The sequence below is a fragment of the Mobula birostris genome, chromosome 13, assembly GCF_030028105.1.
Source record: "Mobula birostris isolate sMobBir1 chromosome 13, sMobBir1.hap1, whole genome shotgun sequence".
In the NCBI taxonomy this organism is placed as follows: Eukaryota; Metazoa; Chordata; class Chondrichthyes; order Myliobatiformes; family Myliobatidae; genus Mobula; species Mobula birostris.
Genome location: NC_092382.1, coordinates 16,475,346 through 16,499,738, shown reverse-complemented (window position 1 = coordinate 16,499,738; position 24,393 = coordinate 16,475,346). Strand labels below are relative to the sequence as shown.

General features: G+C 45.5%; 1 protein-coding gene and 1 long non-coding RNA gene across 2 annotated transcripts in view; one reads left to right on the top strand and one right to left on the bottom strand.

The window, feature by feature from the left end:
• Positions 1 to 1,252: 1,252 nt before the first annotated feature.
• The window catches only part of LOC140207824 (uncharacterized), a 32,896-nt gene continuing 9,755 nt past the window's right edge, over positions 1,253 to 24,393 (top strand). Inside the window, exons 1-3 of the mRNA XM_072276385.1 lie at positions 1,253 to 1,269; positions 5,792 to 7,506; positions 7,798 to 8,889. Coding sequence (XP_072132486.1) covers positions 6,199 to 7,506; positions 7,798 to 8,889 — 2,400 coding nt within the window. The 5' untranslated portion in view covers positions 1,253 to 1,269; positions 5,792 to 6,198. The remainder of the gene's footprint in view (positions 1,270 to 5,791; positions 7,507 to 7,797; positions 8,890 to 24,393) is intronic.
• On the bottom strand, positions 20,874 to 23,488 carry LOC140208463 (uncharacterized). Its single transcript, XR_011888791.1, has 2 exons — positions 23,199 to 23,488; positions 20,874 to 22,308 (listed from the first exon to the last, which is right to left on the bottom strand). It is a non-coding gene; the product is annotated as an uncharacterized lncRNA (long non-coding RNA).

Below are 24,393 nucleotides of genomic sequence, written 5' to 3'. Positions count from 1 at the left end.
TGTAAGCAGAACAAGTGCTACACATGCCCTTACACTTCCTCCCTTACCACTATTCAGGGCACCAGACAGTCCTTCCAGGTGAGGCGACACTTCACCTGTGAGTCGGCTGGGGTGATATACTGCGTCCGGTGCTCCCGGTGTGGCCTTTTATATATTGGCGAGACCCGATGCAGACTGGGAGACGGCTTTGCTGAACACCTACTCTCTGTCCGTCAGAGAAAGCAGGATCTCCCAGTGGCCACCCATTTTAATTCCACATTCCATTCCCATTCTGACATGTCCATCCACGGCCTCCTCTACTGTAAAGATGAAGCCACACTCAGGTTGGAGGAACAACACCTTATATTCCGTCTGGGCAGCCTCCAACCTGAGGGCATGAACACCAACTTCTCTAACTTCCGCTAATGCCCCACCTCCCCCTCGTACCCTATCCGTTTTTTTATTTTTATACACACATTCTTTCTCTCTCTCTCCTTTTTCTTCCTCTGTCCCTCTGACTATACCCCTTGCCCATCCCTTCCCCCCCGATTGTCTTTCTCCCCAGATCTCCTGTCCCATGATCCTCTCATATCCCCTTTGCCAATCACCTGTCCAGCTCTTGGCTCCATCCCTCACCCCCCCGCTGTCTTCTCCTAACATTTTGGATCTCCCCCTCCCCCTCTCAAATCCATTACTCACTCTTCCTTCAGTTAGTCCTGACGAAGGGTCTCGGCCCGAAACGTCGACTGTACCTCTTCCTAGAGATTCTGCCTGGCCTGCTGCGTTTACCAGCAACTTTGATGTGTGTTCCTTGAATTTCCAGCATCTGCAGATTTCCTCGTGTGTGCATTTTTTTTTTTTAGTTTAGTTGATTAATTCTGTTTAGATTAGTTTTTTTGGGTTTTTTTTTCCTTTTTTCATGTTTTTTTAGATTTTTTCTTTGTTTTATATGATTCATTTGTATCCTATACGATTGGGAGTTTTATTATTTAAGTATTATCTGGCTTTATAATCACATGATAATTATAACAATATATTCCCAATAACTTTGTACTACTATTATGTTATGTTTATTTTTATGAAACTAATAAAAAGATTGAAAAGGAAAGAAAGGAAATGGAACTGATGCTTGCGAAACCTTTCATGGCGCCGTACTTCCCCATAACTCCCTGCGCCCAAAACTTCGCCGTCGTCGAAGCACAGATCAAATGCGCAGGCGTCAGTATTGTGACGTTGCCGAATATCACGCATGCGCGCAGTACACGAAAGGCCTCAGCAGACCGACAGCAGGTAAGAACGAGTCTCCAGGGTGCTGGGGAAAGGTGAGGGTTGGGGTGCGGGGGGAGACATGGAAAGGGGAGAGCGGAGGGGGAGGGACAATTGTTGTGACTCCGGACACCATGACCCGCAATCCCGGGACAGTCCTGCTCTCTTCCCTCTCTCTCAGCCCCACCATCCGTACACGGGTCCCGGGGAGCTTCCGGCTGATGAGGGAATGGGAACCGATGGGTCTCTCAGACAGAGCTGAGCTCCAGCTGTCTAAATGCAAGGATCGGGAACTCGGAGAAAGGGAACAAAATCTTTTACATCAGCTGTTGTGAAAATCACCTTTGTTCTGCCTCCAGTCACAAACAAGAGAAAATCTGCAGAGAGGGCACAGTTTTAAGGTGCTTGGAAGCAGGTACGAAGGAGATGTCGGGGTGTTGTGTTCTTTATACGTACCGTGGGTTACTAATAACAAACCATATTCTGCAGAATTGAACTTGTATTTAACAGCAGCAAAACCATGTTTTACACTGTCATGCTTCTCGATCATTCTTCATTTCTGCTCATGTTGGGAACTCTGTCCAGTCACGTCCTGACACGTGATATCACCACAAGGGGTAAGTTTTTTACACAGAGTGGTGAGTGCGTGGAATGGGCTGCCGGCCACAGTGATTAAGCTGGATACAATACGGTCTTTTAAGAGGCTCCTTGATAGGTACATGGCGCGTAGAAAAATACAGGGCTATGGGGAACTCTAGGGAATTTCTAAAGTAAGTAATGTTCAGCACAGCATTGTGGGCCGAAGGGCCTGTATTGTGCTGTATAAATGGGGAAGTCACTTACCCATGACCTCTGGTTGTCATCCCACCCAACATCAGTGGTAAAAGCTGCTTGCATTTACCCCATCGATACCCTCATAATTTTGCCTACTTCCAACAAAGCCTTTTTTAGGTGGATAAGATGATGAGGGGTATTGATCGTGTGGATAGCCAGAGGCTTTTCCCAGGGCTGAAATGGCTAACGTGAGGGGCATAGTTTTAAGCTGCTTGGAAATAGATACCGAGGGGATGTCAGGGGTAAGTTTTTTTACACAGAGAGTGGTGGGTGTGTGGAATGCACTGCCAGCAGTGGTGGTCGAGGCAGATACAATAGGGTCTGTTAACAGCCTCTTAGATAGGTACATGGAGCTTAGAAACATAGAGGTCTATGTGCTAGGGAAATTCTAGGCAGTTTCTAGAGTAAATTTCATGGTTGGCACAACATTGTGGGCTGAATGGCCTGGAATATGCTGTAGATTTCCATGTTCTATGTTGAACGGCGAAATAACTTTGCCTATCCTACAATCCTCTGATAACTCTCCCTTCACTAAGGATGATTTAATTATCTCTGCTGGGGCCCAACGATTTCTGCACTTGCCTCCCATGGGGTCCGAGGGAGCACCTTGTCATGCCCTGGAGATTTATCCACCCTCTTCTTTAATCTGTGCAGGGTCCATGATTTTAATGCCGCTTTTCCACACTCTCATTGACACTGTCTCCATCTGAGTAAATAGGGATGAAAAGAATATTTAAGATCTCCACCATCTGCTTTGGTTCCAGACATGGATTGCCATTCCGGTCTTTCAGAGGACCAACTTAGTGCCTTGCAATCCTTTTGCTTTTAATCTATCTCCAGAATCCCTGAGGATTATCTTTCATCTTTTCTGTGAGGGCAATCTCATGCCTTCTTTTAGCCGTCCTGATTTACTTCTTATGTGTTCTCTTGCATTTCTTCTACTCCACAAGAACCTACCTGCCTATCCCTGTTCTGCAACTCCATTTTGTGCTTCACCAGGGTCTCGATATCTCTTGAAAACCAAGGTTCCATACAGTTTCTATCCTTACCTTTTATTCTGAGAAGCACATACCCGCTTTGTACTTTCAAAATTTTGCTTTGAAGGCCTCAATTTACCAAGCACGCCTTTGCCATAAAGCAGCCTGTCCCAGGCCACAGTTGCCAGATCCTAGTGTCATAATTCCAGGTGTTGATCCATGCCCTGAACACATCCGCCTTTCCTACACTGCTCCTTGTATTGAAATATACAGGGCTCAGCCTATTCACTGCACCATGCTCAACTTTTTCATTCCTGACTTTGTCTGAGGTCTGAACAACAAATGTCACTGCAAACCCTGCACTATCTGTTCTGTTATTCAGGCTCCCATTCCCCCTGCAACTTTAGTTTAACCCCCCCCCCCAACCCCACCCCACACCATGCAGCTCTATCACCCCTTTGGCTTTCATCTCCCAGATCAATAAAAAGGAGGTGCATACCAGGTACAGGCAGATTGGAACAAATGGGTAATTATGAAATACAGGGAATTCAAGTGAACACTTATGAAAGACAAAGAAGGCATGAGGTTGCCCCAGCAGACAAGGTCAAGGAGAATCCTCATGGATTCTGCAGATATGTTCAGTGTGAAAAGATTGCAAGGGAAAAAATTAATCCTCTGCAAGATCAGAATGGTAATCCATATGAGGAGACAAAATAGATGTGAGAGATATTTTTTGCTCAGGAGATGAACGCAGAGTCTATAGAAGTGAGGCAAAGCAGCATCAAATTCCTAGACCCTGTACAGATTACAGAGGTGGAATATGAGAGGTGGATCAAGAAGGTTCAGTCACTCAGCATTCAAGATGAGATAGTAAATTGGATGAGACACTGTCTTTGGGAGAAGCCACTGTGTGGTAGCAGATGGTTGCCTCTCTGACTGGAGGCCTGTGACTAGTGGTGTGCCACAGGGATCACTGCTGGATCTGTTATTGTTTGTCATCTATATCAGTAATCTGGATGATAGTGTGGTTAACTGGATCAGCAAATTTGTAGCTGACACCAAGATTGGTGGTGTAGTGAACAATGAGGAAGACTATCATGGCTGCTGTGCGATCTGGACCAACTGGGAAAATGGTTTGAGAAATGGAAAATGGAATTTAATGCAGACAAGTGTGAGGTGTTGCACTTTGGTATGACCTACCAAGGGAGGTCTTTCACCGTGACTGGTAGAGCACTGAGGAGTGTTGTAGAAGAAAGGGATGTGGGAATACAAGTCCTCAATTCACTGATGTTGGGGGAGTCCAGAACCAGAGGCCACAATTTGAGAATAAGGGGTAGGTCATTTCGAATGGAGTTGAGGAAAAACTTTTTCACCCAGAGAGTTGTGAATCTGTGGAATATTCTGCCTCAGAAGGCAGTGGAGGCCAATTCTCTGAATGCTTTTAAGAAGGAGTTGGAGAGATCTCTTAATGATAGCAGAGTGAAGGGATATGGGGAGAAGGCAGGAAAGGGGTACTGATTGTGGATGATCAGCCATGATCACAGTGAATGGCAGTACCAGCTCGAAGGGCCAAATGGCCTACTCCTGCACCGATTGTCTATTGAAAATGGTGTCATAGATGTGATGGAAAGAAAGATTTTGGCCCATTGGCCTTCATGAACCAAAGTACTGACAACAATAGATAGATGTTATCTTGACTTGTGGAAGACATTGGTGAGGCCTAATTTGGAGTATTGTGTACAGTTTTGGTCACCTACCTACATGAAGGTTGTAAAAGAGGTTGAAAGAGTTCAGAGAAAATTCACAAGGATGTTGCCAGGTCTGGAGGACTTGGGTTATTAGGAAAGATTGAACAAGTCCGGACTTTATTCCTTGGAACATAAAAGATTGAGGGGAGATTTGATGGAGGTATACCACTATTATGAGGGGTATAGATAGGGTAAATGCAAGCTGGCTTTTACCACTGAGATGGGGTGGGACGACAATCAGAGGCCATGGGTTAAGGGTAGAAGGTGAAACGTTAAGGGGAACATGAGGGGAAACTTCTTCACACAGATGGTCATCCAGGTGTGGAATGAGCAGCCAGCACAAGTGGTGCATGCGAGCTCAATTTCAACATTTAAGAGGTTTGCATAGGTACCTGGATGGTAGGGGTATGGGAGTGGGCAGATTAAATAGTTCAGCACAAACCAGATGGCCCAAAGGGCCTGTTTCTGTATTGTAATTTTCGATGACTGTGACAAGAACCTGAAATAATACAAAAATTCCCTCTAAGTTCTTTTAACAGCTGTGCAGACCAACCATTCATCTCAGCAGGAATTTTGTATATGGTGTTAAAACTGTGGCACTTTTAAGTTAATAATGCATAAAAGAAAATCCCAGGTGCATGACAAGAAAGACAATTTGTCTGATACTCTTTCAGTTACTGTGGGGCCAGGCACCCATGCTGCTCAGCAGGAACAGGGAATAATACAAATGGAGAGAGGCAAACTGAGCCAGGTCACAGATTGGAGATGGCAGAAATGCCCCATTCTTAGAGAGACAGGAAGAGCATCAAGGAATTGATGGCCATTCCAGATACCAGCACTGTGCCCAGTCAGAAGATGATTTCTCTCTCCAACTTGGGTTGAACCTCATTGCAACAGTGTGATACCAGATCAAACCTTGAGAACTCAAGTAATCTCATCTGAAATTTGGTCCTAACCCAATGATGGATTTTGTAAATCTTTTTACAGGTTAAAAACGAGATGGAATTTAGCTCCTAGGATTTTAAACCCAGTACGCCAGTTTTGCTGTCTCTGTCCAGATGTTTGAGAAGTGGAGCAAGGATTTCAATCAACCATCCTTCCAGCTCAGACTGTGGGGAGGGATTCACTTGGTCATCTGACCGACTGGCTCGACCGTCATTTTACACAGGGGAAAGGCCGTTCACCTGCTCAGACAGTGGGAGTGGATTCACTCGGTTATCTCAATTGAAGGTACATCAGCAAGTTCACACTGGACAAGGCCATTCATCTGATCTGTGTGCGAGAAGGGATTCAGTCGGTCATCCCACCTGTGGACACACCAGGCAATTCACACTGGGCAGAGGCTGGTCATCTGCTGAACTTGTGGGGAAGGATTCACTCGGTCATCTGACCTAATGGCTCACCAGCGAGTTCACACCGGGGAGAAGCCATTCACCTGCTCAGTCTGTGGGAAGAGATTCACTCAGTCATCCAACCTACTGGCACATCAGCGAGTTCACACTGGGGAGAAGCCGTTCAACTGCTCAGTCTGTGGGAAGAGATTCACTCAGTCATCCAACCTACTGGCACATCAGCGAGTTCACACTGGGGAGAAGCCGTTCACCTGCTCAGTCTGTGGGAAGAGATTCACTAATTCATCCACCCTACAGAGACATCAGCGAGTTCACACTGGCGAGAAGCCATTGACCTGCTCAGTCTGTGGGAAGAGATTCGCTGATCAATCCACCCGACAGAAACATCAGCGAGTTCACACTGGGGAGAAGCCGTTCACCTGCTCAGAATGTGGGAAGAGATTCACTGAGTCATCCAGCGTACAGAGACATCAGCGAGTCCACACTGGGGAGAAGCCATTCACCTGCTCAGTCTGTGGGAAGAGATTCACTGAGTCATCCAACCTACGGAGTCACCAGCGAGTTCACACTGGGGAGAAGCCATTCACCTGCTCAGTCTGTGGGAAGAGATTCACTAATTCATCCACCCTACAGAGACATCAGCGAGTTCACACTGGCGAGAAGCCATTCACCTGTTCAGTCTGTGGGAAGAGATTCACTGATAAATCCACCCTACAGAAACATCAGCGAGTTCACACTGGGGAGAAGCCATTCACATGCTCAGAATGTGGGAAGAGATTCACTGAGTCATCCAGCCTACAGAGACATCAGCGAGTCCACACTGGGGAGAAGCCGTTCACCTGCTCAGTCTGTGGGAAGAGATTCACTAATTCATCCAGCCGACAGAATCATCAGCGAATTCACACTGGGGAGAAGCCGTTCACCTGCTCAGAATGTGGGAAGGGATTCACTCAGTCATCCAACCTACAGAGTCATCAGCGAGTTCACACTGGGGAGAAGCCGTTCACCTGCTCATTCTGTAGGAAGGGATTCACTAATTCATCCAGCCTACAGAATCATCAGCGAGTTCACACTGGGGAGAAGCCGTTCACCTGCTCAGTCTGTGGGAAGAGATTCACTCAGTCATCCAGCCTACTGAGTCATCAGCGAGTTCACACTGGAGAGAAGCCGTTCACCTGCTTAGAATGTGGGAAAGGGTTCAGTCAGTCATCCAAACTGCTGGCACACCAGTCAGTTCACAGTGGGGAGTGGCCGTTCACCTGCTCAGACTGTGGGAAGGGATTCACTTGCTCATCTAAGCTAATGGCTCACCAGCGAGTTCACACTGGAGAGATGCTGTTCACCTGCTCAGTCTCTGAGAAGAGATTCACTGAGTCATCCAACCTAGTGGCACATCAGCGAGTTCACACTGGGGAGAAGCCGTTCACCTGCTCAGTCTGTGGGAAGAGATTCACTCAGTCATCCACCCTACAGAGTCATCAGCGAGTTCACACTGGAGAGAAGCCGTTCACCTGCTCAGTCTGTGGGAAGAGATTCACTCACTCATCCACCCTACAGAATCATCAGCGAGTTCACACTGGGGAGAAGCCATTCACCTGCTTAGTCTGTGGGAAAAGATTCACTCAGTCATCCACCCTACAGAATCATCAGCGAGTTCACACTGGGGAGAGGCCATTCACCTGCTCAGTCTGTGGGAAGAGATTCACTCAGTCATCCAACCTACAGATTCATCAGCGAGTTCACACTGGGGAGAAGCCGTTCACCAGCTCAGAATGTGAGAAAGGATTCACTCAGTCATCCACCCTACAGAATCATCAGCGAGTTCACACTGGGGAGAGGCCATTCACCTGCTCAGTCTGTGGGAAGAGATTCACTCAGTCATCCAGCCTACAGAGACATCAGCGAGTCCACACTGGGGAGAAGCCATTCACCTGCTCAGTATGTGGGAAGAGATTCACTGAGTCATCCAACCTACTGGCACATCAGCGAGTTCACACTGGGGAGAAGCCGTTCACCTGCTCAGTCTGTGGGAAGAGATTCACTAATTCATCCACCCTACAGAGACATCAGCGAGTTCACACTGGCGAGAAGCCCTTCACCTGCTCAGTCTGTGGGAAGAGATTCGCTGATCAATCCACCCTACAGAAACATCAGCGAGTTCACACTGGGGAGAAGCCATTCACCTGCTCAGAATGTGGGAAGAGATTCACTGAGTCATCCAGCCTACAGAGACATCAGCGAGTCCACACTGTGGAGAAGCCATTCACCTGCTCAGTCTGTGGGAAGAGATTCACTTGCTCATCTAAGCTAATGGCTCACCAGCGAGTTCACACTGGAGAGATGCTGTTCACCTGCTCAGTCTCTGAGAAGAGATTCACTGAGTCATCCAACCTAGTGGCACATCAGCGAGTTCACACTGGGGAGAAGCCGTTCACCTGCTCAGTCTGTGGGAAGAGATTCACTCAGTCATCCCTCCTGCAGAGTCATCAGCGAGTTCACACTGGGGAGAGGCCATTCACCTGCTCAGTCTGTGGGAAGAGATTCACTCACTCATCCACCCTACAGAATCATCAGCGAGTTCACACTGGGGAGAAGCCATTCACCTGCTTAGTCTGTGGGAAAAGATTCACTCAGTCATCCACCCTACAGAATCATCAGCGAGTTCACACTGGGGAGAGGCCATTCACCTGCTCAGTCTGTGGGAAGAGATTCACTCAGTCATCCAACCTACAGAGTCATCAGCGAGTTCACACTGGGGAGAAGCCATTCACCTGCTCAGAATGTGGGAAGAGATTCACTGAGTCATCCAGCCTACAGAGACATCAGCGAGTCCACACTGTGGAGAAGCCACTCACCTGCTCAGTCTGTGGGAAGAGATTCACTTGCTCATCTAAGCTAATGGCTCACCAGCGAGTTCACACTGGAGAGATGCTGTTCACCTGCTCAGTCTCTGAGAAGAGATTCACTGAGTCATCCAACCTAGTGGCACATCAGCGAGTTCACACTGGGGAGAAGCCGTTCACCTGCTCAGTCTGTGGGAAGAGATTCACTCAGTCATCCCTCCTGCAGAGTCATCAGCGAGTTCACACTGGGGAGAGGCCATTCACCTGCTCAGTCTGTGGGAAGAAATTCACTCACTCATCCACCCTACAGAATCATCAGCGAGTTCACACTGGGGAGAAGCCATTCACCTGCTTAGTCTGTGGGAAAAGATTCACTCAGTCATCCACCCTACAGAATCATCAGCGAGTTCACACTGGGGAGAGGCCATTCACCTGCTCAGTCTGTGGGAAGAGATTCACTCAGTCATCCAACCTACAGAGTCATCAGCGAGTTCACACTGGGGAGAAGCCATTCACCAGCTCAGAATGTGGGAAAGGATTCACTCAGTCATCCCACCTACTGGCACACCAGTCAGTTCACAATGAGGAGTGGCTGTTGTTGTGAATCTGTAGATTTCGTTTGTTGTGGATTGTCATTTTGAGAGAGAGAGAGAGATTAAGAATGGTAATCAGTCTGACTTGCAACTTGTTTACATCGCTCACAGCTTGTTTAGTTTTAACCAAGGACACAGATACTCAGTCAGACAGAGATGAAGGAGGAAAAATGGAAGGTTCGAAACAAGGGAACTACTGGCCAAGGGTCACTGTTTCGAACTTTCCTCTGCCCATAAGGGTGGGTTAATTATCGATTCAGCATACATTGAATGTGTGATTGTCATCTCGTTTGATCCATAGGAGTGGATCTGATTTGGGGTATCCTGTGAAGACCACTTATGTGTTAACCCTTGCCTGGGTGTGGTGTGGAAATTCACTTGAAGACGATACCTCTTGTGACAAGTCACTTTTGGTGATAATTTGTATGTGGATTTGGAACAATGACGGATAAAATCTACAGCGACTGTTCCCTCGTTTTACCACCATGGATGCTGTGGAATTCAACGTTATTGCCTTCTTTCGACATTTACCCTGGATTACAAATATCTCTCTCTCCTCAACTATTCTGTGGTTGTACTGAACTTTCATAGTTTACCATCTCAAGACTCCAAGCCCTGTTTCCCCTGAGCTCAATAGTTTGGGAGTTATATTTACCCACATATATACATATAACACTGTTAACTTTTGTTTATCTTGCTTAAGTTACGATATTGTTAGTAGGTACTAATAAAGATAGTGGATTTAACATCAAAAACAGACTCTAGGTGTAGTCTATTGCTGCTGACTCATTTCTATAGTGTTACAGGGTCAAAATTGGGGCCTGCATCCGATATAGGAAAAGATTTGGAGGTGTATTAATTAGTTATCGGTTTCATTGGAGTAATCCCTTTTGATTTATTTGTGTATGGAAAATCAGCAGCAATGGATGTTGATTGATGTCTGGAAGTGCCAACCTCTGAGGCGTTAGAGGACACCAGAAGGATTGAGTTGCTGAGTATTGCTGAAAGGTTAAAACTGTGAAGGTGAAATCGACAATGAGGAGGTCACAGATGCAGAGGAAAATAGCTGAGTATTATGTATCTGAGGGTGTGTTTAAAGTGCAGGAGTTGGAGGTGTTTCCTGAAAGTAAACCTAGTGAGCTAGAGCTCCCGCACAAGTTAGAAAAAATAAAGATAGAGGCTGTGGAAAGGCAGAGACAGGTTGAGACTAAAGACGCAGAAAAACAGAGAGGAAGCAGAAAGACAGAGGCTGTTCGAGCTGGAAAAGGTAGAGAGATTGCAGCAAAGGGGTCTAGTGTTAGACTCTGGTGATAAGTTTGAGGCCAGTCGGGAAGTTAAATTAGTGCCTCCATTTGACGAGGCAGAGGTTGATAAATACTTTCAGCATCTTGAGAAGTTTGCTCAGGGTTTAAAATGGCCAAAAGAGGTTTGCCCTATTCTCTTACAAAGTGTAATTAAGGGGAAGGCTCAGCTAGCCTATTCTGCTTTGACAGTTGATGAAGCAGCTGATTATGACATAGTGAAACAGGCTGTGCTCAAAGCTTATGAGTTGGTCCCAGAAGCATACAGGCAAAAGTTTAGAAATTTGAGGAAATCTATGAACCGGACTTATATGGAATGTGCTTATGAGAAGTTTGTGTGTTTTGACCGCTGGTGCAGACATAACAATGTAAATGATGATTTTAACAGCTTGAAAGAGTTGGTTTTAATTGAAGAATTCAAAATGTGTGTCCCTGATGACATAAAGATGTATTTAAGTGAAAAGGATGCTGCCACTTTGCAGGAGTCTGCTAGATTAGCAGTTAAGTTTGCTTTAACTCATAAGGTTAAGTGTACCCAGAATAAGAGCTTCCAAAAGAGTAGCAGGGATAACCAGGGTAAACCAGAAATTAAAGCTGGGACTAGTGACGAGACTAAGGATGAAGGGAAGCAGTTGAAGGAGAAATATTCTGGTCTGCCTTGTTACTATTGTAAGAAAGCTGGTCATATGGTGGCTAATTATTCTGTCCTGAAGAAGAAAAAGGAAAAGGAGGCAGTCCCACATGCCTGTGATCAGTATGTTGAAGCACCTATAAACCCACAGGGTTCTGAACATTCTGCTGAGGCTCAGTTAAGGACTGAGAGGTCTGACTGAGTTAAGTAGGGATTCCATCATTTTATGTCAGATGGGTTTGTATTAGTAATGGAAGGGTCAACCCCGGTACCAGTGAACATTTTTCGAGATACTGGGGCTTCTCAGTCACTTATATTAGACAGCCTTCTAAAGTTTAGTGGTGAGACTAACATTGGTGAGGTAAATCTTATTAAAGGCATTGGGGGCAGCATTGTTTCTGTGCCATTGCACAAGGTAACTTTACAGTCAGGGTTTGTTTCAGGACCTGTTAGGATCGGATTATGCTCCAGTTTACCGGTGGAAGCTGTTACTTTGCTGTCAGGGAATGACCTGGCAGATGGTAAAGTTGTTCCTGCAGTGCAGTTGACAACTAAGCCAACCACTGACGACCCACAGATGGATTTTAATATTTATCACAGTAACTCGAAGTATGGCTAAAATGTCTGCCAATGCAGACGGTTCTGTGCAGCATGATTCTGATACCCATGATAGCCAAAATCAGGTTGACCAGGATTCAGGTTATGATGACTTGTCAGGGACCTTTCAGCCTTCATTGTTTCAACAGGATTCAGGTAGTAAGTCTGATGAGAAAAATTTATCCCTGTCTAGGAAGGAGTTTATAACAGAACAGAACCAAGACCCTGAGATTGAAGCTTTATAAGAAACATCTCTCTCAGATGATGAGATTAAGAAAATGTCAGTAGGGTATTATCTTCAGGAGGGAGTGTTAATGAGGAAGTGGAGGCCACCTGCTATACCTGCGAGTGAGAAATGGGCAATTGTTCACCAAGTTGTAGTTCCTAAAGTTCATAGGACTGAAATTTAAACTTTGGCTCACAGTATGCCCTTCGGTGGCCATTTTGGAGAGAATAAAACTGTAAACAGGATTATGAAAGAAGTTTACTGGCCGAATTTGAGGAAAGATATTGTGACCTTTTGCAGAACCTGTCACACTTGTCAAGTTGTGGGTAAACCTAATCAGGTCACCCCAGTGGCCCCACTCCGGCCTATACCTGCATTTGGTGAACCCTTTTCCAAATTTATAGTGGATTGTGTTGGCCCATTGCCAAAGACTAAAGCTGTCCATCAGTATTTACTAACTATTATGTGTACTGCATCCAGATTCCCAGAGGCAATACCTCTCAGAAATATTAAAGCTAAAACTGTGACGAAGGCTCTTAAGTTTTTTTTTACTTTATTTGGTTTGCCTAAAGAAATCCAGTCTGATCAAGGAAGTAATTTTACATCTGGATTATTCCAGCAGGTATTTTATGAACTGGGAGCTAAACAAATTGCATCGTCTGTGTAGCATCTGGAATCACAAGGGGCTTTAGAAAGATTTCATTCTACTGTCAAAAAATGATTAAGGCATACTGTGTTGAAAATAGAAAAAATTGGGATGAAGGAATACATTTGCTTTTGTTCACCGTAAAGGCTGATTTATACTTGTGCGTTCGAGATACGCCATATCCTACACCATAGGCCTGATTTAATTTTTGCGTAGCGAGCATGCATAGTTGTGTCTGCATTGCTCTGCACTTCACCACCAAAACGCAAGTTGGCGGTGGGGTTTCTCTGACACTGTTGAGCTTCTTTGTGAGAGACATGGACGACGAGATGCATTTCAAATATTTTCCCATGTTGGCAGGTAGATTTGATGATCTGGTTCATTGTCTCCAACCATTTATTTTGCATCAGTGTACAGACATGGCAGAGAAAAGCAACTAGAAATGCAATGCTACCAAGCAGACCAATCACAGTTGTTGCGGTCTGCATCGCCGCGACGCGTGAGTTACTTTTTTGAGGAGTTGCACGTTACCCTGCAGCGTAGGGTGCAGCGTGGGTATGGCGTAGGGTACGTGGTGCCTATGGCGTACACTTGACGCACAAGTATAAATCAGGCTTAAGAGAGTCGGTACAAGAATCATTGGGCTTTAGTCCATTTGAACTTGTATTTGGTCATAGAGTGAAGGGACCTTTGACCTTGTTAAAGGAACAGTGAATTGATGGGGATGTACATGTTAACTTGTTAGACTATGTTTTGAAGTTCAAAAATAAACTATACCAAGCCTGTCGTCTAGCGAGACAAAACTTAAAGATTTCTCAAAACAAAATGAAGTGTTGGTTTGATAAGCGGACCAAAACAAAAGAAAATACTAGGTGGGGGATAATGTGCTTGCCTTATCTCCAATGTTGACAAGTCCACTTCAAGCAAAATTCAATGGACTGTATGAAATAGTCTCTCAAATTAATGATGTGAATTATGTTATTAAAACACATGACTGACGTAAACTAACACAGGTGGTACACATCAATATGATAAAGCCTTATTCTGGCAAGCAGGCACCATCGGTGAGTGTTGTCAAACATATAAATCTGACAACCCTGAGAATGAAACAATTGACTCGCGTGAGAGTTTTCACAAGCCAAACATGGTCCCAGTTAGGCTAATGAACTCGGTTGTTCTCGAAAACACTGACAACAAGTTGGCTCATCTGCAGCCAAAGCAACAACAACAGCTGAAGGAATTAATTCTGAAGTTTAAAGGTTTATTTCCTGGTGCTCCCAAGCAAACCATGGTCGCAGTACATGATGTAGATATAGGTCAAGCCAAACTGATTAAGCAACACCCATATCACATGAACGTAGAAAAGTGTAAAGTGGCTGAGCAAGAAATTGAATATATGCTGAAAATGGTATTATTAGGCCTTCAACATCAGATTGGAGCTTACCCTGCGTTATTGTGCTCAAACCTGATGGTAGTGTTAGATTTTGCACTGATTATAGGAAGGTAAATGCAGTAACAAAAACAGATGCCTATCCTATCCCTAGGGTGGATGATTGCATCGATAAGGTTGGAAAAGGTAATTTCTTACAAAGATTGATCTGTTAAAAGGGTATTGGTGTGTTCCATTGATGGACTGAGGTAGAGAAATTTCTGCATTTGTGACACCTTCTGGGTTGTATGAATACAATGTTTCACCATTTGGAATGAAATATGCTCCAGGAACATTCCAGAGAATGATTGATTCTGTAATTCAAGGGTTAGGACACACAGATGCCAATATTGATGACTTAGTCACAGGGAGTGACACTTGGGAAGAGCATATCTCTGCTGAAAAGCTGTTTGACAGGCTTTCCAGGGCCAATCTTACAGTTGACTTAGCTAAGAGTGAATTTGGCCATGCCACTGTGATCTGTCTTGGCTGTGTTGTAGGTCAAGGCAAGTTGGCTCCTGTGCGAGCAAAATCCAGGCAATTTCTGAAGTTCCTATTCCGACTGTGTGATGAAGGCCCGTCACTGATTACAGACGTCTCATGGCACACTCGGTAAAACACTCAAAGGGTCATCCACACACATTATTCCCCTCTGTTATTGTGGTGAGTGCACGCGTCACAATAAATCAACAGTCACAATTTTACACTCATCGCCAGCAGTAATAGGTATGAAAAAAAGAAACACACTATGTCACAGTTTTATTATCTCAGGTGAATTTATTCATAGTCATCTTTCCAGTAAGTGTTTTGCTGAAGTGTCATGATAATCTGACGTCTCTCTCCTCCACAGTCACTGGGTCTGAAACAGAGCTGCTGCATAGAGCTGTCTTATATAGAGGCAGCAGCAACCTGCACAGGTGTGCCGATGGTGGAGGATACCATCTTTACCTGGGACAAGGGTTATGTTACCTAATTACTCATCTTGTGGTAAAGTTTTGGGGTTTATTTAAGTTATTTAACCGGGAAATGGTGAATCCTATGATGAAGTATATGTGTTTATTGTGAGAACTGGTGGTAGAGTTTCAGATTGTGTGAAATGGAAGATAATTGAGTCAATTAGCTTCAGGTTGGTCTAGGGGGATTGGCTTAGCTGTTGTAAGCCTTGGGTTACCAAGGCTTTGGGTTCTTTTTTTGTTTAGTCTGAGGGTGGCTGTTAACTGGACAGGTGACAATTGCAAGCTGTATATATATATAGTTTTTTTTTTAAATTTCTTGTTTTCATGTGGACATCCAAGTTTTTGTTTTTCCACTCTTTTTGTAAATAAAAGCACCACAATCTATTTTTGCCACTCAAACCATCTTGTTATTTTTCTTAGACAGTTGACCCACAGTTTTTGTGACAGACTGGTAAGAAGGCTCTTGAAAGGTTTCTGGGAATGGTTGGATATTATCGTAAGTTCTGTAAGAACTTTGCTGATATCGCTCTTCCTCTGACTAATCTCCTGAAGAAGGGTGAAAAGTTTGTTTAGACCGAGCCTTGTCAGGAAGCATTTGATCGATTGAAAGTTATTATTTAGGATTAGGCCAATCAATGTAGTGTCGTCAGGAAATTTAATGAACAGATTGGTGCTGTGGGTGGCGACACAAGTCATGGGTGCACAGAGAGTAAAGGAGGGGGCCAAGGAGACAACCCTGTGGGGCATGTGTTCTGAGGGTAAGAGAGACAGAGGTGAGGGAGCCCACTCTTACCACCTGCCGGTGATCTGACAGCAAGTCCAGGATCCAGCTACACAAGGCAGGGTGAAGGCCGAGGTCTCTGAGCTTCTTGTCAATACTTCACGCTTTCATATGGCTAAAGCTCTGCCCATGACTGCAAGGAACTGCAGAGAACTTTGGTCTCATCTGGGAACATCATAGAAACAAGCCTCCCCTCTATGGACTCTTTCTACACGTCCCCTGCATTGGAAAAGCAGGCTGTGTACTCAAAGATGCTGCAAACCCAATCCCCCATCGCGGAATAGATACAAAAGCCTTAAAACGCGTACCACCAGGCTCATGGATAGCTTCCTGTTTGCGATTGTAAGCCAAATTAATGGTCTCCGGTCCAATAAAATGGACTCAACCTCACAATGTAACTCGACGTGACCCTGCCCCATATGTCTATCTGCACTGCACTTTCTCTGCAGCCATAATGCTTTGTTACAGTTATTGTTTTGTCGTATATCAGCTCAATGTACTGTTGTAATGTATCGATCTGTGTGGATGGTAGGTCAGGCAAGATTTTCACTGTAGCTCAGTACGTGATAAGAATAAACAAATTCCCCCTTTTAATTTTGTGGAAATATTAGATAGACTGAGCTTCTGCTTTGGAACCACAAAGGGAAACTTAACACAACTGAGGAACACAAATAAATAGAAAAGGCTTCAATCTCGCATTACGATCTGCGGTAACCGGGATCAGGTGACCGGTGATGTGTCTCCCAGACCAATTATCAGAATCAGGTTTAATAGCAGCGGCAGATGTCATGTAATTTGTTGTCGCAGCGGCAGCAATAGAACCTAATTCATAACAATAGATTTTAAAAATTGTGATTTAAAATACGAATATACATATTAAATAGTTAAATTATATAAGTAGTACAAAACAAAAAATTTAAAAATGTAATACTGTAAACTATTTTAATTGTGTGGAACTATTTGACTGAATGGGTTGTTGCTTTGGAAATTCTGGAGTGAAGCTGAACTAAACTGTACTAAAGTATAACTAAACTTATGAAAAGCTCAGATAAATACAAAAGGCTAAGTTCTCACATAAATGGGTCATATAGCCAGAAACATTGGCTGCTCTTCAGCAGGTAAAAACAGTGGAATGAGGCCTAATCCCAGGCCTCAGTCCAGTGGTTATGGTTTGAGGCCTAGGACGAGGTGAGAGAAAGCATTTGGCACGGACTAGAAGGGCCAAGATGGCCTGTTTCTGTGCTGTAATTGTTATGTGGTTATATGGAAACATGCTGAAAATATTGCAGAATAAATCATTGTCCACCCACAACGAGAGGACGTGATAGATCCGGATCTCACTGCCTTTTCTGAACGGGCGAAAGATGAAGCTACACGTACACTCCAGCAGTGACTGGCAGATGCTGCAGATTTGTGGAAAAACATGAACAGGAAACAGGATCACGTGATGGGTGGAGGGTCTCCCATCTGATCCGGTGACTCTGCTCCTCGCCCCTCACACGCTGCCCGACCCATCTGCCGCATTTCCCACATTATTCCATATTTACACCAGATACATTTTTACTTCTTCCCTCCATATCTTCCCTGTCCCTTTCCCTCCACCCCAAGGTCACAGAGTCACGGGCTCGATTCCCATCCTGGTCCAACACACAATTCAGACCCAAAACGGAAATGTGCAGGTTTCATTTAAATCCGTCCATGTTTGTAAACACTCATTTCTATTCACATTCCTCCAGCCTCACTGGACAGGAACACTGAAACATCAAGTGAGAAACAGCAGGAGGTGGCCATTCAGCCCCTCCAACCATCAACAAGATGATGGCTGCTCTCCCATCTCAGCCACATGTTTCTGCACGATCATTATTTCTTCGATCCCTCTGGTCTCCACACATCTGTCGGCCTTTGTTTTATGTGAGGACGATCACTGAGTCTTCACCGCCCTCTGTGGTGGGGATTTACAGACATTCACCACCCTCGGAGTGGAGACATTTCCCCTCATCTCAGTCCTGGACAGTCCACCCCCTTTTTCAGAGACTGGGATCCCTGGTTCAGCCGGTAATGATGTTGTGCATTTCAATGTGTTCACCTCTCAGTCCTCAATTCTCCAAATGAAAGGGTTATTGCATTTGATCTTTCTTCATATGATGACCCCACCACTCCAGGGATCAGTCTGGTGAATCTTCATTGCACTCTCTATAACAAATACTCTCTAACCTCTTTGTTAATCCTCTATGGAATTAATTTCCATCTTCTGCAGCCCCGTGTTGCCCCAACCACTCACCTCCCACCCCGTCACTATTTCCACCTTCCCACCTCCCCCTCACCTGGATCCACCTCTCACTCCCCAGCTCTTGCCCCATCCCCACCCCTCACCTCTTTTCTCGGACTATTTCCCGTCCACTCTCAGTCCAGAGGGAGGGTCTCGGCCCGAAATGTTGACGGTCCATTTCCCTCCACAGATGCTGCCCGACCCACTGAGTTCCTCCGGCAGTTTGTTCTTTGGTCTGTGTGACCCGTGTTAGTGTGGGGAGCGGGATTTTACACCATATTCCCGGTACAGTCTCAACAAAACACAAATAATTGTCACTTTGCCCGGACCATTGGCCCCGCTTGCAGGGCAACAGTCTGCCGGTGTTTGCCCCCCAATGTGGTGAATCGCCACCACCGTGGGCTCAGACATTTCCACAGATGAGCCCCTCCTGTCCCCACCGGGACAAACATCCTGTCCGCCCCCTCTCTCACCGTCTTCATCCTCTCCCTCCCCGGGGAACCGGCATCAAACCGACGGGCCGAGCGGTCTCCTCCTACCTCTCAGCGACACATCAGACTCCGGCCGCAGGAGACGCTTCACAAACGCCCCAACTTCCCTCGGAGGGAAATGGAAATAAATCAGAAAGCGGACATTTACTTTGACGGTTGTCCCGCCGTGACGGGAAGTTCGGGAGACGGTGTCAGCGGGGGTAACGCCCTCTCGGCTGGTCCGCCTCCGCTATTGGTTGGAAGCAGTGATTGACATCACTTCGTACCAATGGGAATAGCGCAGCGCCTGACTCCTCTGTTGACAGCGGTGGGGGAGGGGCTGGTCACGTGATTAGTTTCCCAGCCGTTAAACCGACCAAGCTCGAGCTCACCAGCGCGCGGGGCACAAAAGGCCCCGGATGATCGGTTGAGGTGAGAAGGGATCTCCGGGTTGGGGGTCTCACCGGGCGGCGTTTTCAACACCGACTTCGGGTAGTTGCTGTGACTCCGGACTCCGTGACCCGCAATCCCGGGACAGTCCTGCTCTCTTCCCTCTCTCTCAGCCCCACCATCCGTACACGGGCCCCGGGGAGCTTCCGGCTGATGAGGGAATGGGAACCGATGGGTCTCTCAGACAGAGCTGAGCTCCAGCTGTCTAAATGCAAGGATCGGGAACTCGGAGAAAGGGAACAAAATCTTTTACATCAGCTGTTGTGAAAATCACCTTTGTTCTGCCTCCAGTCACAAACAAGAGAAAATCTGCAGATGCTGGAAATCCGAGCAACACACACAAATTGCTGGAGGAACTCAGCATTAGTACTCTTTTCCATAGATGCTGCCTGGCCTGCTGAGTTCCCCCAGCATTTTGTGTCTGTTGCTTGTTCCACCCCCTCTTGTTCTGGACTTTTCTACCCGTGAGAACATGTTTTGTCCCACTCTCTCTGGGTACATTATGATATCAAACACCTTTGTCCTGGGCAACAAGTAGCTTTCACATCACAAATGTGCCAGACTCCAATGAGACAGACTACTGCCCTTCCCTTCATATTCATTGGCATTGCCATCACTGACTTCACCACCATCAGTCACCTGGGGGAGGGTTCAGGGGAAATATTTATGTACAATACAGAAACTGGTGTTACCTGTGTGTATTGTGGTGACGCAAAAGTTACTGGAGAATTTGCAAGTGGGAAGAAATGGAGTGATATTTGAAATCTGCCTTTTTATAGCATCATTTAGCAAGCAAATCACATATGGACAGTGTGCAAAAGCTGTGGTGAGAAAATCCTTCATTACCCACTACAGGCCCGCTACATAGGTTATGTGAGAGTGCAGATGAACTTGATCAAACCTAGAGGACATCAAAGTTTTTATTGACAGTGATTGCTAGCTGTTAAAATGAATAGCTCAAAATATAAAATTTAGTGCCCACACATTGTCACCAGGCAAAAAATTGCACAGCACAAGATTTTTCCGCACACTAGTCATTACAAATTAGAGGGGAGACCTCCAGTGTCCCCGATGCCCTCACCTACAAGATGTGCACCCAGCTGCAGCTTGTAACCCTGCACTTTAAATAGTTGGAACTTGAAATGGATGAATTCTGGATCATCTAGGAGTCGGAGGGGGTGATTGATATGACATGAAGGGAGGTGAGTTACACCCAACGTGCAGGACACAGGAAACTGGGTGAGAGTCAGGAAGGGGAATGAGGGTAAACAGCCATTGCAGGAGACTCTTGTTGCCATCCCCCACAACAACAGGTAGACCACTTTAGAAACTCTTGGTGGGGATTACCTGACTGACCAAAGTCAAAGGGATGATAGGGGATTTGTTAGTTGGGGAACAGAACTAAAAGGGAATGAATATCCTAATGGTAAGGCTTGCTAGTGCATACCTGTGGGGTGGGTGGTTAAACTGAAGTTACAGGGAGTATTGGAGCCAGAATGATAGAACAGATAGTGAAGAGGGTGAATTGAATTGAATTGACTTTATTATTTTCATCCTTCATATACATGAGGAGTAGAAATCTTTGCATAACGTCTTCATCTAAATGTGCAATTTATAGTAACTTATAATAATTAATATGTACAACAGGGCATTCAGTGTAACATAGAAATACAATTGTACCAGCATGAATGAATCAGTCTGATGGCCTGGCGAAAGAAGCTGTCCTGGAGCCTGCTGGTCCTGGCTTTTATGCTGTGGTAGTGTTTCCCGGATGGTAGCAGCTGCAACATTCTGTGGTTGGGGTGACTCAGCTCCCCAATGATCCAATGGGACCTTTTTACACAATAATGTTAATATCCTGGATAGGGGAAAGTTCACATATACAGTTGGGCTGGGCTGTCTGCACCACTCTCTGCAGAGTCCTGCGACTGAGGGAAGTATTGTTCCCATACCAGGCAGTGATGCAGACTCTCAGGATGCGCTCAATTGTGCCCCTGTAGAAAGTTCTTGGGATTTGAGGAGCCATACCAAACTTCTTCAACAGTCTGAGATGAAGGAGGCACTGTTGTGCCTTTCTCACCACACAGCCAGTATGAACAGACCAGGTGAGATCCTTGGTGATGTTTATGTTAAGGAATTTGAAGTTGTTCACCCTTTCAACAGCAGATCCATTGATGTCTCCATTTCTCTGTAGTCCACAACCAGCTCCTTTGTTTTTTGCAAGATTGAGGGAGAGGTTGTTTTCTTGACACCAGACAGATGTTGTTCAGACCTCAGGGAAAGTCAGTAATCAAAAGGTTGAGCATGGCGCAGTGACTCTCCTAAGCTGTCTATATCACAATGCAAGAAGCATCGTAGCAGAAGCCAGATGAGCCCAGGACAGGGAATTATGATATTGTAGCCGTTACTGGGAGTTGTTTGCACCCAACAGTGAGGGATTTAGAGGAACAAATTTGTAGAGAGATCGCAGACTATGCCAAGAAACAAGGGTTGAGATTGTAAGCAATTTAAAATTTCCATATATTGACTAGGACCCCACACCATAAAAGGACAAAATGGAGTAGAGCTTGTCAAATGTGCCCTTAATCAGTACGTAGAATTTCCAATGTAGAAATGTGGAATAAGCTATTAGGAAATGATCCAGAGAGAGTGACAGAAATTACTGTATGGGAACACTTTGTATCCAGTGATCATAATGCCATGAGATTTTTTTTTAGCTGTCTTCTGTTGGTTTTTAAAAGTTTCCCAATATTTTTTGTTCTTTCTGCCCTCTCTTTGGCTTTTATGTTGGTTTTGACTTCTCACTTCAGCCACGGTTGTGTCCTCCTGCCTTTAGAGTGCTTCACTGGGATGTATCTGCCGTGCACTCAGCTCCCGAATTGCTGCCAGAAACTCCAGCCACTGCTGCTCCATTGTCACTCCTACCAGTTTCCCCTTCCAGTCAAGTTTGGACAGCTTCTCTGTCAAAGAAGTTTGGAGAAGTTCAGTGCAGAAACAGGCCACTTGTCCCATCTAGACAATGCTGAAAATATTTAAGCCGTCTAAAGCAACTACCTGCACCAGCACCATCGCCTTCCACACCCTACCATCCAGGTACCTATCAAACTTCTCTTAATGGTGAAATCGACCTCACGTGCACCACTTGTGCTGACATCTCATTCCACACTCTCAGGACCATTTCAGCGAACAGCTTTTCCAAATGTTCCTGTGAAATTTTCACCTTCCCCTCTTACCCATGTCCTCTGGTTGTCATCCCACCCAATCTCAGTGGAAGAAGCTGCTTGCATTTACACTATCTATACCCTCATAATATTGTATACTTCTAACAAATCCTCAAAGCAATGTATAATTTCCTTGTTTATGTTTAGAGCCTTTTTTAGGTGTATAAGATGATGAGGGGTATTGATCGTGTGGATAGCCAGAGGCTTTTCCCAGGGCTGAAATGGCTAACGTGAGGGGCATAGTTTTAAGCTGCTTGGAAATAGGTACCGAAGGGAAGGCAGGGGTAAGTTTTTTTACACAGAGAGTGGTGGGTGTGTGGAATGCACTGCCAGCAGTGGTGGTCGAGGCAGATACAATAGGGTCTTTTAATAGCCTCTTAGATAGGTACATGGAGCTCAGTAAAATAGAGGTCCATGTGCTAGGGAAATTCTAGGCAGTTTCTAGAGTAAATTTCATGGTTGGCACAACATTGTGGGCTGAATGGCCTGGAATATGCTGTAGATTTCCATGTTCTATGTTGAACAGCGAAATAACCTTGGCTATCCTACAATCCTCTGATAACACCCCTGTCACTAAGGATGATTTAATTATCTCCGCTAGGGCCCTGACAATTTCTGCAGTTGCCTACCGTAGGGTCCGAGGGAGCACCTTGCCATGCCCTGGCGATTTATCCATGCTGATCTGCCTCAGGATAGCAAACATCTCCTCTTTTTTAATCTGTACAGGGTCCATGATGTTAATGCCGCTTTTCCACACTTCCACAGGCTCTGTGTCCATCTCCTGGGTAAAGGAAAAGGAAAGGTACATTGCATCCGGAGTTTCTCCGGTTAGCGGGCGATTCCCTCTACGCCTCTCTGACGTAGTGGGGAACCGCGTACGAGGCAAGTTACAGCGGTGGTTTGCCATTGCCTTCTGCTGGGTGAGTTTCCAAAGAGATCACCAGCTCGTAACCCAGCACGGATGGAAAGCGTGCAGGGGAGCCGGCTGGATTCGAACTCGGGACCTTTCATCCCAAAGTCCGTCACTGATGCCACTACGCCACCAACCGTGTCTCTCCTGAGTAAATAGAGGTGAAAAAAAATATTTCCCATCTGCTTTGGTTCCAAACATGCATCGCCAACTTTGTCCCTTGTAATCCTTTTGCTCTTAATCTATCTCTAGAATCCCTTAGAATTGTCCTTCATCTTTTCTGCAAGGCCAGCCATCCTGATTTATTTCTTATGTGTTCTCTTGCATTTCTTATACTCCATAAGAACCTACCTGCCTATCCCTGTTATGCAACTCCATTTTGCGCTTCACCAGGGTCTCAATATCTCTTGAAAACCAAGGATCCCCACAGTTTCTATCTTTACCTTTTATTCTAACAAGCACATACCCGCTTTGTACTTTCAAAGTTTTGCTTTGAAAGCCTCCCATTTACCAAGCACACCTTTGCCATAAAGTAGCCTGTCCCAGGCCACCGTTGCCAGATTCTAGTGCCATAATTCCAGGTGTTGATCTATGCCCTGAACCCATCCGCCTTTCCTACACTGCTCCTTGTATTGAAATATACAGGCCTCAGCATATTCACTGCACCATGCTCAACTTTTACATTCCTGACTTTGTCTGAGGACTGAACAGCACTATCTCCACAACACCTGCACTCTCTGTTCTGTTATTAGAACATAAAACATAGAATAGTACAGCACAGTACAGGCCCTTCGGCCCACGATGTTGTGCCGACCCTCAAACTCTGCCTCCCATACAAACCCCCACCTTAAATTCCTCCATATACCTGTCTAGTAGCCTCTTAAACTTCACTAGTGTATCTGCCTCCACCACTG